At 57.4% G+C, this 12039-nt stretch overlaps 1 protein-coding gene across 1 annotated transcript; it reads right to left on the bottom strand.

The window, feature by feature from the left end:
• Positions 1 to 3767: 3767 nt before the first annotated feature.
• On the bottom strand, positions 3768 to 8472 carry CDK9 (cyclin dependent kinase 9). Its single transcript, XM_045771223.2, has 7 exons — positions 7703 to 8472; positions 7159 to 7240; positions 6302 to 6392; positions 5775 to 5941; positions 5483 to 5654; positions 5177 to 5325; positions 3768 to 4689 (listed from the first exon to the last, which is right to left on the bottom strand). The coding sequence occupies exons 1-7, from the start codon at positions 8149 to 8151 to the stop codon at positions 4324 to 4326; spliced, it is 1476 nt and encodes a 491-aa protein (XP_045627179.2). The 5' UTR covers positions 8152 to 8472; the 3' UTR covers positions 3768 to 4323.
• Between the last annotated feature and the right edge of the window lie 3567 nt (positions 8473 to 12039).

Below are 12039 nucleotides of genomic sequence, written 5' to 3' on the forward strand. Positions count from 1 at the left end.
GCCGCGGGGGCACGCTCCACAGGGCCCTGCCCTCTGGGAGCTTTGATTCCAGGCCACGCCTTTCCCTCCCAGCACCTCTGAGCTCTGTGTTGGGGGAGCTTGGAGCCCACAGCTCCGGGGCTTAGGGTTTGTTGGTTTAAAATACGGTTTGACTGCATGAGTAAAAATGTGAATTCGGGAAATAGGAGAAAACACAGAAGGACAAAACCATCCAGAATAACCACGGGTAATGTGTTCCTGTGATTCCTTGTTTTTATAAAATGAGTTCAAGCAATAGATATTTTGTTACCTGCTCTTTCCACGCGTTGTTTCTGGAATATCTTTCTGTCCCAGCGCGCATGCATCCACGTCCTTTCTCACAGCTGCCCGGCATTCCATCGCAGGCCTGTGCTCTGCGCGTGCGGCCCGAATCCCAACCAGCAGCATCAGTGGGTTAGAGGTGCCCACCCCAACCTGGGAGTCCCGGGTCTGGGTGTGGGCCAAAGTGGGGAGCTGCTCGAACTTACTGAAGCAGAGGGAGGCTTTCCCAGCTCTTCCACACACACAGAACTGCCCTGAAGGTCACAGACCCACTGGGAGAAGGTAGCAGAGAACGGGTTAGGGGAGGAGCTGTTGCGTGGCCACTGAACACTTGGCCACATGGCCCTTACATCTATAGGACAAGAATCAACACGCGCCATCTCTACTGGGTCATTCCACGATGTCACAGCTCCCGTCTGAGACTACCCAAGACTAGCTGGATCCCTAATCCTCCTTTACGGTAGACGCTGCCGGTTCCTGGCTTCGGTCCCCTTGGTCCCGTTCTCCAGTAATCCTACGGCTCTCGGCAGGCCTTCACCTGAAGCACCCACCACTGACCCCGATGTGGCTCCGGTCAGGCCTCCCTCCCACTGTTTGGACCCATCAGTGGTGCTTGTCCACATCACCACTCCCTCCTGCCCAGAACACCCTCTCCCTCTGCTCCCTTCGCACCTCATCGTTGCTGCTCTTGAGTCCCTGAGGACGTCCGAACACTGGAGGGCCCATGGGGTCAGACCTGTTTCTCCCTCTTGCCATGTGATCTCCTCCTGCCCTGGATCTTTCCAAACCATGGCACTGGCAGCCCCCCCCCCCAAGTGTGCCCCCAGCCCAGATTCCGGGGGCCCTAGATATACACCTGCCGATGCCACTGGATGTCCGTCTGTCCTCTCCATCTGACCATGCTGGACCACCCATGCCTTGGCCCGACCTCCCGCAGCCCCCTAGGTCTCGGGGACGGCAGGCCTGTCCTCCCTCCAGCAAAGCCTGGGACTCTGGACTCCTCTCATTCACACTCGCATCCAACCTGAAAACAGACCTACCCTCACAGCCACGCATAAATCACCACATGCGCCAGCAGCTGCCTCACCAGGCTGGTCCGAGCCCCCGTCACCTCACGCCTGGATTATTCCAGCAGCCCTAACTGCTCCCCCCCGCTTCCAGCTCTGCCTTGGTTTTTCTCAACATAGCCACTGGGACCTTTTGAAACGTGTGTCCCCCTCTGCACAAGGCTCTCTGAAAGCTTCCTAGCCCTGGATCCTGGCACTTGTACTACCCTCTAACCCCCCATTCACCCCATTTCTCTTGGGAATTTCTGCTCCCTTGTCACCCTGAGCCCCTCCACTGACTCCCACTCTTTTCCCTTCTTATTCCACTTTATCGTTTCCACACACTCTATCCCATCAGACTAGTTCGAACTTACTAGAATGTGAGTTCCATAGAGGTGGGGATGGCCACGGCTTGGTAGCTGTATTGAGTCTAGAGAATTCTGGTCCTTGGAAGACGCAGACAATAAATACACCCTGAACGAAGGAACTATACTACCGGGCTGGTAGTGAGGATTCAATGAGGTAATGGGCTGTCACTGTGTCAGTGGAAACTTCTGGTAAGAGGAATTGCTGGGTCGGAGAACACTAGCCTCTCCCAGAGCAGCTTTTTATCTCCTTCAGAGAAAACATCTGACATTTAGGCCAGCCCCGTGAGTTCTCCCTCATCAGGTCATTCAAGACCTATTGACTTGAGGGGCGCCTGGGTGGCTCAGTCGGTTGGGCATCCGACTCATGGTCTCAGCTTGGATCATAGTCTCGAGGTCGTGAAATCAAGCCCCCCAACCGACTCCACATTGGGTGTGGAGCCTGCTTGGGATTCTCGCCCTCTGCCCCTTCCCCTGCACGCAAAGTCATTTAAAAAAAAACAAACAACTATGGACTCAATAGCCATTAGGACACCTCGCAGTTGTTCCATATGGATTTGATTACTTGCTAGCTGTGTTGAGTTGAATAGAAGCCCACGTCCACCTGGAACCTCAGAATGTGACCTTATTTAAAAAGGTCTTTGCAGGGGTGCCTGGGCGGCTCAGTCGGTTTAAGTGTCTGCCTTCAGCTCAGGGTCTCGGGATCAAGTCCCGCATCGGACTCCCTGCTCAGCGGAGAATCTGCTTCTCCCTCTTCCTCTGCCGCTCCCCACCCACCACTTGGGCTTTCTCTCTTCCTCACTCTCTCTCCCTCAAAGAAATAAAAATCTTAAAAAAAAAAAGGTATTTGCAGACGTAGCTGGTTAAGATGAGATCATACCAGGTGAAGGCGGACCCGAAATCCAACGACTGGTGTCCTCCTCAGAGAGACAGCCGCGCACAGAAGGCAGAACACAGGGTGAAGACAGGCAGAGACTGGCGAGCTTCATCTACAAGCCAAGGAAAGCCAAGGACCGCCAGCCATCACCAGAAGCTAGGAGACGGGTATGGAACATTCTCTCGCAGAGCCCGCTGATGGACCCTGCTGACACCTGGGGTTCAGACTTCTAGCTTCGAGAACTGTGACAGAATAACTTTGTTGTAAACCACCTAGTCTGTACGACTGGGTGATTTTCTACGGCAGCTCTGACAGACACTGGTCAGGATGTTTGGGGTTTTTTTGTTTTTAACTTCTGGCCTTCTGTGAAGTTGGGATCTGCAGATCTGGTTCAATTTCTACAGAGACAGGTTAAGAGTTTTGCCAACCTTCCTTCAGGCATCCCCTTCAAAAGGCCTCCTCCTGTGACAGGATGTAGAATTTGCCTTCGAGGCGTCTGTCCCCAGCTTCAGACTCACAGCCAGTGTAGCCACCAAAACGTGCTTCTCCTCCAAGGACCGTAGCTCTGACGCCTGACGCCCCAACCTTTCCTCACTGTTCTCTGTCCTCCTGCCCACTCGCCATCCTAACCCAAGTCACTGCCACCTCCCCCAGCCCCTGGAGAGCATCCTTCACCTGCTCTGGTCCTTTCTGTCTTGCCTCCCCGAGGCCACCCACTACTCAGCAGCCTGAGGGGTCTTTGCAAGTTACAAATCTGTTACCACGCCGCTGACGGCGAGCCTTCTGCGGCCTCCGGCCTCGAGTCAAGTTCGAGCACGTGCGTGAGCGACCACAGATGCAGCGTCACCACTGCGGCTGCCGCCCACAGCAGACCCTCCCCGGGCAACCGAGACCCTGCCTTATCGGTCTTCCCTCTATCTCAGACACCGAGGGGACAGGAGCAAGGGAGCAGCATGGCACCCGCTCTTTGGAGGAGCAGGACAAGTGTTCTGGAAGGTACTCAAAAAAAAAAAAAAAAAAAAAAGACAAAAGTCTTCTGCAATTATGTCCAGGGACATGAACCGGGATGAAGAAAAGAATCAAGACTTGACAAATCAAATCCCAATCGTTAGGCCCAATGAACCCCAGAGGGTGAGGAGCTGGGGGTCTGAACACAGAACACAGCACGTAGCCACTTACTGAAAAAAAAAGAGTCAACTTTAATTATAACTGACCAAACGGTATCCAGGAATGTCTCCAAACTGAACAAAAGAAACATGATAAAATTCTCTATTGAAGAAACCAAGTTTCTGCCAACCCCAGGGCTTCTGAGGGTTGCGCCAAGAGCAGCCCACTCCTGGGGCTGGTTCTGTCCCCCACGCAAGTTTCTCATCCTGAGAGGAGGGCTGGTGACAGGCGAGGGACCTGCCCCTTCCTCCTATCATGCTGGGAACTCTTAGAAAGTCACTGGGGGGGTGTGCCTCTCCTCCCACCCCGTTCCTGTCTCAAGGTAAATGGAGACCCTCCGGGCATCATCTCGAAAGCCAGGGAACGAGGCGAGGTACCCCAGTGCCCTCCTGGACTTTCAGCCAACGCTTTCCTCCAGTCCGCTCCGCTGGGGTGCCCAGCGCCCAGGGTGGGGATGAAATAAAATAAGCACTAGAGAAAACTCAAATGCCCCATCACCTCCACAACGCAAGTCACAGAGCAGAAAAGAAAGAACGCTGCCCTAATGCAACGCCTGGGCAGCCGGCCCTCAGAAGACGCGCTCAAACTCCGTCTGGTTGGTGGTGGCGGGATTGCGGCTCTGGTTGGCGGACTGCTGGGTGATCTGGCTGCCCTTCCGGCGTGGCGGCGCCAGATACTCGAACATGGACGTCAGGTGCGTCGAGAGCATGCCCTTGAGATCCGAGGGCATGGGGTCCGACCAGAAGAAGTCGTGGTTGAGGGCGTCGTCACTGTCGATGCGCTGTGCAGGATCCAGCACCAGCAACTTGTCGATGAGGTCCAGCGCGTAGGGGTCCCGCACATAGGCCTTCAGCCGGTCCTTCACCTTCCGTTTCTGGCCCTTGACCAGGTCCAGCTTCTCAAAGAGCTCATACTTGTCCACATTGGGCCAGACCTGCGCAGGACGCAGGGAGAGAAATGGTGTTAATTCAGGGGGTGCGTGGCTTGTCCCCTGGTTTGGCACCCGAAAGGACTAAAACTTCTCCATTCCGATGCTCCCAGACCACTCCTGGAAGGCCAACTTGACCTCTCCAAGGTAAAAGCAACAGTGACCATGTATCTGGCACACACCAAGCGCTAGGCCCTTTTACACAGTCTTCTGGAATACGCCCACCAAGCCCGACGCAGGCATTGTTGTTCCACAGACGAGAAACTCCACTCTGACGTGAGGGATTCCAATGCCCTCCCCAAGGCCACGAACTGTGATGGGGTGAGACTCAAGCACTGTGGCCCGTGAGGCTCTAAAGAGCAGGCCCTGTTCCTCCACCAGCCACCTCTCCAGAGCTTTCCTTCTATTCCACTCCCCACTCCTCCCTTGCCAGGAAGACTTGGGATCTCTGCATCCTGTGGGGCCCGGGGGCCCAGGCAGCCTGGCCACGCACCTCAGGGGTGATGGAGCCACAGAGCTGGCTGATGAGGGCAAGCTGGTGCTGCTCGGTGTTGCCCTGCATGATAGGGCTGCGGGTCCACATCTCCGCCATGATGCACCCAGCACCCCACAGGTCAATGGGGGGGCCGTAGTCCCGCTCCCCTGGGAAGAAGAGCGCACCAGGAGGGCCCCTTGAGCCCGAGGGCCTCCTGAGACGCAATGCCCCGGGGCCGGCGGCTCAAGAAGCCCTGGCAGTGGGGGACTAAGGCCGGGTAAGTGCCCAGCCCCTGCCCCCCTCCGCCCGCTCGGGAGTCCTCACCGAGCAACAGCTCCGGGGGCCGGTACCAGAGCGTCACCACACGGTTGGTATAGCGGTTGGGCTGGCTGTTCTTGGCCAGGCTGAAGGCCCGGGCCAGCCCGAAGTCGGCCAGCTTCAGAACCCCGTCGCGAGTGATGAGCACATTAGCCGCCTTCATGTCCCTGTGCAGGATCTGCAGGAAGTGCGAGACGGCTCGATCGGGTTTCTGGGGGCCCTTCGGTCACACCCACCCAGCAGTGGGAGCCAAGGCCAACCCCAGCCTCAGTCCCTCTTTCCCCACTCCAACGCCCACCTTGTTTCTGTGGATATAGTAGAGGCCGTTGAGCAACATCTGCATGACCTTCTTGATCTCGGACAGCGTGAACTTGACTAAGACATTGCTCAGCAGCCCAGCAAGGTCATGCTCGCAGAAGTCAAACACTAGGTATATACTGCCTTTGCAGCGGTTATATGGGGAAGCTGAGATGGGAAGAACAGGGGAGGGGGTGAGAAAAAGAAAGTAAAAAATCCCACGTGCAACCCATTTTCCCACAATCAGCTTCTACCCCTCCAACCCGCGGACCCTCGGATATCCGGCTGTGCATTCCTTCACTGGAAAACTATTTCCTGAGTGCCTCCTCTGGGCCGGGGCTGTGGCAGGCCCTGGGGCAGCAACAGCTACGATGAAAGGACCCGAGAGAGCAGAGCAGTCACAGTCCGTATGTCTGGGTTAAGAAGAGGCAATTTAGCTGTGTCCACTTCCAACTTTGCAAACAAAGCCTTAGGCTGTAAGTCTCATTTTCCCCATCTGAAAATGGGGGCAAGATCCACACCACTTACCTTTGGTTCGACAGATCTCAATTAAGTTGACCACATTCTCGTGTTTTAGAAGTTGGAGGATCTTGATTTCCCGCAAGGCTGTAATGGGGAACTGGGTGGGAGAAAGATAGGAGGGAGTCAGAGGCAAGCGAGTGAACTACAGACCAATGAACAAGCCACGGGGTCCATGTTAAGGGGCACAAGTGGGGAAAAAAAGAGTAAGATCATGGGCGCTGAAAACAGCTGCCTCAGACGTTTTATTTGTAAAATGGGTGTAAGAATAGTATGCGCCCCTCAAGGAGTTGATTTGAGACAATAAACCGAAACAATGGAACCTGACACACACTTCGATGCTAGTCAGTAAATGCTCCACAGTTTCTTCAACCTTTAAATTTTAGCTCTACGCCTGTATTTTAGTAGGTGGTAACAAAAACAGCTATTTAAAGAAATGTCCCGGCTAAGAAGCAGGTCTCTGGGAAGCTAGACAAGGGCTAGGAGGAAGTATGGGAGGGGACTGCTCCTTCTCAGCAGAGTACCAGTCACCCTCTTAAAGCCGTCACGTGCAATTTCTTTTTACCCTACACAAAACAAACGCTAAGGAAACTGTTTAAGCACCTAACTTCAGGAACCAAGGCGCACTCTGCAAGCATGAGCTCCCCCTCCTGGCCCCAACCGTATTTACCTAAGAATGAAATACCAAAGGCTCTAATACATTTGAATAAAAAAATTCCAATTTAGAAGTCAAATTCCCTGGAATACAGAAATTCCCAAACTACCCCCCCCCCTCTCTTCAGGCAAGAGCCCTAGCAGAGGCAGGGTGGAAACCCAACCCTGTGCCCAGGGGAGCCGGCAGGCCCGCCCACCCGGCCCATACTCACCCCCTCCTTCTCGTTCTCCATCAGCACTTTCTTCAGAGCCACCTTTTTGCCGGTCTTACGGTGCTTTGCCTTAAATACCTCCCTGCAGGCCGAGAGGGGGACCCAAGAGGTTTCATCAGGCCGTTTCTGCAGGGCCCGCCCCTCCCCCACCAGAAGAAGAGGGCAGGAAAAAGGGATTCCCCGGGCGGGGCTGGGCCCGGTACCCAGGGCACTCCCCTACCCTGCCACCCGCTATCTGCGGTCCTTCTCCGAGTCTCTACTTCCTCCCCTCAGCCTCTTCACCCCAGACGTCTCTCGGAGAGCCCGCTCCCCTCGCAGGCTCCTCTCTGCATCCCCTCCCCGCCCCCCATCACGGGCCTCAGGCTCCTCCCCGCCAGCCGGCTCCGGCAGGCCCTGGCGGGTTGCGGCGCGGCCTAGCGAGACCAGGAGACACGTCTGGTGCTCCGAGGCTTCCCGACCACCGGGGCCCGGCCCTGGGAGTCCCGACGTCGGCCCTGAGGGGTGCAGGCCCAGGGTTCCCGGTCCCCCGGGGGCGCAGCCTTACCCGAAGGTGCCTTGGCCGATCTTAGCGAGCTTCTCATATTTGGACACCTCATCACAAAAGGGGCACTCCACCGAGTCGTACTGCTTTGCCATGGCCGCCTCCAGCGCGCCGCCGCCACCGCCGCCGCCCCCAGCCGCCGCCGCCGCTGCTCCCGCTCCGGGTCCCGCCGCCGTGCTCCAGGCCCCTCCGCGGCCGCGCCACTTCCGCCTCCACGGCCACTTCCGGCCTCGCGGCGCCGACCCCGCCTCTTCCGCCCGCCGCCCGCCGCCAGGCCCCCTGGGACTTGTAGTTCCCGGGAGGCCAGGAGGAGCCGGAGCTGCAGAGGCGCCTCCGCCGCCGCCGCCGCTGCCCCCGCCTCCGCCGCCGCCACTGTTGGCGGCGGCCCCGATCGGGGGCGCGGGGAGCCGGGGCGCCGGGGCTGGGGCTCGGGGCGGTGCGTCCCGCTGCATCGGCCCGGGCCGCCGCTGCTGCCGAAGCCGCTGCCGCTCTGGCGCCCGATCCGGGGCCAGCCGCAGTGCCCTGCTCCTCCTCCTCCGACGGCGCCGCCTCCGCCGGGCTGCGCGGGGCGGCGGGCGGGGGGGCGGCCCCCGAGCCGCGGCCTGGGGGCTCCCTGGCCGGGCCCGGGCCCGGGGCGGCCGGGCGAGGGGGCAAGACTGGAAGAGCCGACGAGGAGGCGGCCCGAGAGCCCGGGAGGGGGCGCGTTATAAAGGGGGAGGTGCCCCGGCCTCGCCCTCCCCTCCCCCTCCTCCCGCCCCCTCCCTCCTCCCTCCCACCCTCCGCGGCCGCACCTGCCGCCGCCGCCGCCGCCGCCGCCGCCGCCCGCCCGCCCGCTGTCCGCCAGCCGCCCTCGGCGCGTCACCGCCCGCGGCCCCTCCTCCGCCTTCGGAGGTGGGGCCCCGCGCTCTACACCTGGCTGCGGGGCGCCTTGCCGCGTGCCTCAGTTTACCCCCACATGTCAGCTGCCGCGAAAGCTCTCTCCTCCCCGGCTCGGAGTGCCCCTCCACTGGCGAAGGCGGGAGGCGCCGAGGGAGCGGCCTCCGGTCCTGGGAGGAGAGAACGGCCCCCGCCGCCGCCTCCCCGGGCCCCAGCCACCCGCCGTTGACATGGTAACCGACGGCCGCTAGGGGGCGCGGCGACACTGGAGGCGGCGAGCAAGCAACGCCCGGGCCTTCAAGCCCTGGACCCCCTGTTTTCTGGGAGGCAGGGATGAAACCCACAGGAGCCCCATCCCTGCCGAGCTGCGCCCCAGCTGGTCAAACCCGGGTCAGTAATCACAAAAATAGCTAGCAATTACTCAGAACCTCTGTGAGCTCAGGAATTGCTGGGTATTCCCGCTGAATCCTGAATCAGCCGCCCCATCGGCAGGTTAACTAGCCCATTTTACAGAAGAGGGCCTTGAGGTCCCAGGAGATGAAGTCACTTGCCCAAGGCCACAGAGTGACAGCGCTGGGACTGGAACCTGGTCTGTCCGGTTCTGAAGAGGAGTCTCCTGAGTCAGGCTACTTACGGTCTGGCCAGGGGTATCACAATGGTGCCGTTGGAGGCCTGCTGTCTCCATGCCAGGCCCCAAGCCCACCGCCCATCTCCTTCTCCGACCCTATGCCCCCTTCCCCTACTCCAGCCCTTCCCCAGCATTTTCCTGATATCGTCCCGGCTCCAGGAGCCTCTAGATTCTTCCTCCAGCTCTACTCAACAATCAGCCCACATCAAAGCTGTCCTTTCTACCACCTCTGCACCGTTTCAGCCTGCCCCTCCTCTCCAGCCCTCTGCTGATAGGTCCTGAGTCCTGGTCTTCCCAGTTTGGTCTCTCCATCTGTCCCTCTCACTGTCCTTCCAGGTCCTTCTAAAATGGGGTCTTCCTGTATTTCCCTCCCCCACTGTGTTTCAGGAAAACACGAACTGTGACATGTGAGGCTCTTTCCAGCTCTCTCCCAGACCATGGCGGCAGGAATCTCCCTCCTGTGCTTTGCTAACTCCCTGGACCTTCCCTCCTTCAGGGCTGTGCTCCTCATTGCACCCTGTTACCTGTCTCCCTGCAGGAGGCCCTCAGGGTGGCCCGGCGGCTCTTATCCTCCATGGCTTAGCCTTGTAGCCTCCTTGTAGGAGGAAGTAGGTCTGATGATCCCGGCATCCCAAGAGACCCTGTTCTGGGGGAAGGCCCTGCCACAGAGGGCCTCGAGGGTCGGGTGAGCAGCAGAGAGCCTCCTCCCAAGGGCAGTGTGAGGCCATCAAGGGTTTTAGGCAGTCATGAGACATGTCAGGGAGTGATCTGGGGTCAGCTTCATGGGTACACTATAGAAGCAGGGAGGCATTGGCTAAATTGGGGGTGGGGAGGGCAAGGAGGGAAAGAATAATAATAATTGTAGTAATTACAATTTGTTGAGGGAAAATAAATGGTCCAAGCCATACATTCATCACTTTCTGAGAATTATCTCAATTCTCACTGAGCTATATGAGGTAGGTACTATTATCACCTCTATCGTACACTTAAGGACACTGGAACGCAGAGGTAACATCACCTGGCCAGGGTCAAGCAGCTGGCCTGCAGCCACATTGGTATTTGAACCAGGTTAATCTGGCACAAACCCCAAGCACTTAGGCATGTCAGGACTCTACCCATCCGGGCTGTGGGCAGAGCTAGGGCACAGCCAGGGCACAATACCACTTGGCCTAGGTGTCCTGGATGCCCATGGGAGGTATGGGAGGGGATGGTAGTATTGGGGGGTACCATGGTTTCAGGTGGCCTCCACCATCAGACTCTCAGGCTGGGGCCCCTGCCTCTTTCCCACGAGCTCTCCCTAAGTCACATCCTGTGGGCAGAGGCCTCAGCAGATGTTCCGGTGATGTTGTCACCTCCACCCTCCCATCCCTAGCCTGAACCCCAACATCCGCCAGTCACTTCCCCTCAGAGCTTTGGGCCCTTGGCCCTCCCTAACAGAGGCAGTCAGGAGCCCTTCAGAAGGCTGCCTCCCCTTCCCCCGGTATGGGGTCCCGGATCATCCAGGTGGAAGTGTGAAGAAATAAGGTCCTAGCTGGAAATGATTTCTCACTGACTCTGACTTCTGATTTGCTGGTTTGAAGAAAATGTTTCCTGCTTTCCTGGACCAGCTAAGCCGGCCAAGCCAGGCTTGTGGCCAGGACTCAGTAAATGTTTGCTGACTGACTGACCAGACTCTGTGAGAGCCTCTGGTCCTGCTGCCATTTAACAGTTAGGGAAACTTAGGCACAGAGTAGAAGAGGGAGTTACTGGCCAGCTGTTTGACTCTGGCCCAGCCCTTCTGTTTTCCTCTCTTGAGCAGGGATAGGTGGGGGGCATATGGAGGGAAGCCGAAGACAGGCTCATGGGTGGGTTGCTCCTGGCGGCTGGTATGTCCCAGAGGCAAAGGGGCACTGGATACGGAGAGACCAGACAGAGGATGGCAGTGAGATGCTTGCGGCCCTGTACGCCGTGGACATTCTGCCCATACCAGCCCTGTGTTGATACATGTCATTTCCCCGGAGCTTTACAGCACCCCTCTTGAGGTGGCTCGCATTGGGCCCAAGTTATAGAAGGGGAAACAGAGGCTCAGAGTGGTGATGTGGCCTGCCTGAGGCCACACAGCCAGGAAGCAGTGGAGCTGGGACTCAAAGCCAGGTTTCTGCTTTCAAAGTCTAGGGTCAGGGTGGTAGAGCATGTGACTCTCGATCTCAGGGTTGTAAGTTGAAGCCCCACATTGGGCATGGAGCCTACCTAAAATTTAAAAAACTGAAAAAAAAAAAAAAAGGGGGCGCCTGGGTGGCGCAGTCGTTAAGCGTCTGCCTTCGGCTCAGGGCGTGATCCCCGCGTTCTGGGATCGAGCCCCACATCAGGCTCCTCCGCTAGGAGCCTGCTTCTTCCTCTCCCACTCCCCCTGCTTGTGTTCCCTCTCTCACTGGCTATCTCTCTCTGTCAAATAAATAAATAAAATATTTTTTAAAAATTAAAATTAAATTAAATTAAATTAAAAAAATAAACTGAAAACAACAACAGCAAAAACAAGGCCCAGGGTCATTTACCATCAGCCTATACAACCCCCAATACCAGACAACTGGGTCCAGCCGGGAAAAGACTGAGACCTACAGTATAGCAGGCATGGGGCCAATACGAACATGAAGGGCCAATTCCTCTCTCAGGGAACGGGAGGTCTGTCTGGAACATGCAAATAAAAACGCAAGTGAATGTAATATGGGTAATACTGGCAGTATGAGCGTTTTATTTCACTGCCATGGGATCACGGCAGGGATGGTGTATTTGTCCCATTTTATTGGTGGGAAAAACAAGGCTCAGCAAGGTGACCTGACTTGCCTGGGGTCCTGCA

Source organism: Ursus americanus, chromosome 18 (genome assembly GCF_024610735.1).
Source record: "Ursus americanus isolate L20-20 chromosome 18, mUrsAme1.1.p, whole genome shotgun sequence".
NCBI lineage: Eukaryota > Metazoa > Chordata > Mammalia > Carnivora > Ursidae > Ursus > Ursus americanus.

Coding starts and splice junctions, on each gene's coding strand:
- CDK9 (XM_045771223.2), bottom strand. CDS start 8,151: ATGCAGCGGGACGCACCGCCCCGAGCCCCAGCCCCGGCGCCCCGGCTC. Junction 6,393..7,158: donor TGGAGAACGAGAAGGAGGGG/GTGAGTATGGGC, acceptor TCTCCCACCCAG/TTCCCCATTACAGCCTTGCG. Junction 5,942..6,301: donor TGAGATCTGTCGAACCAAAG/GTAAGTGGTGTG, acceptor TTCCCATCTCAG/CTTCCCCATATAACCGCTGC.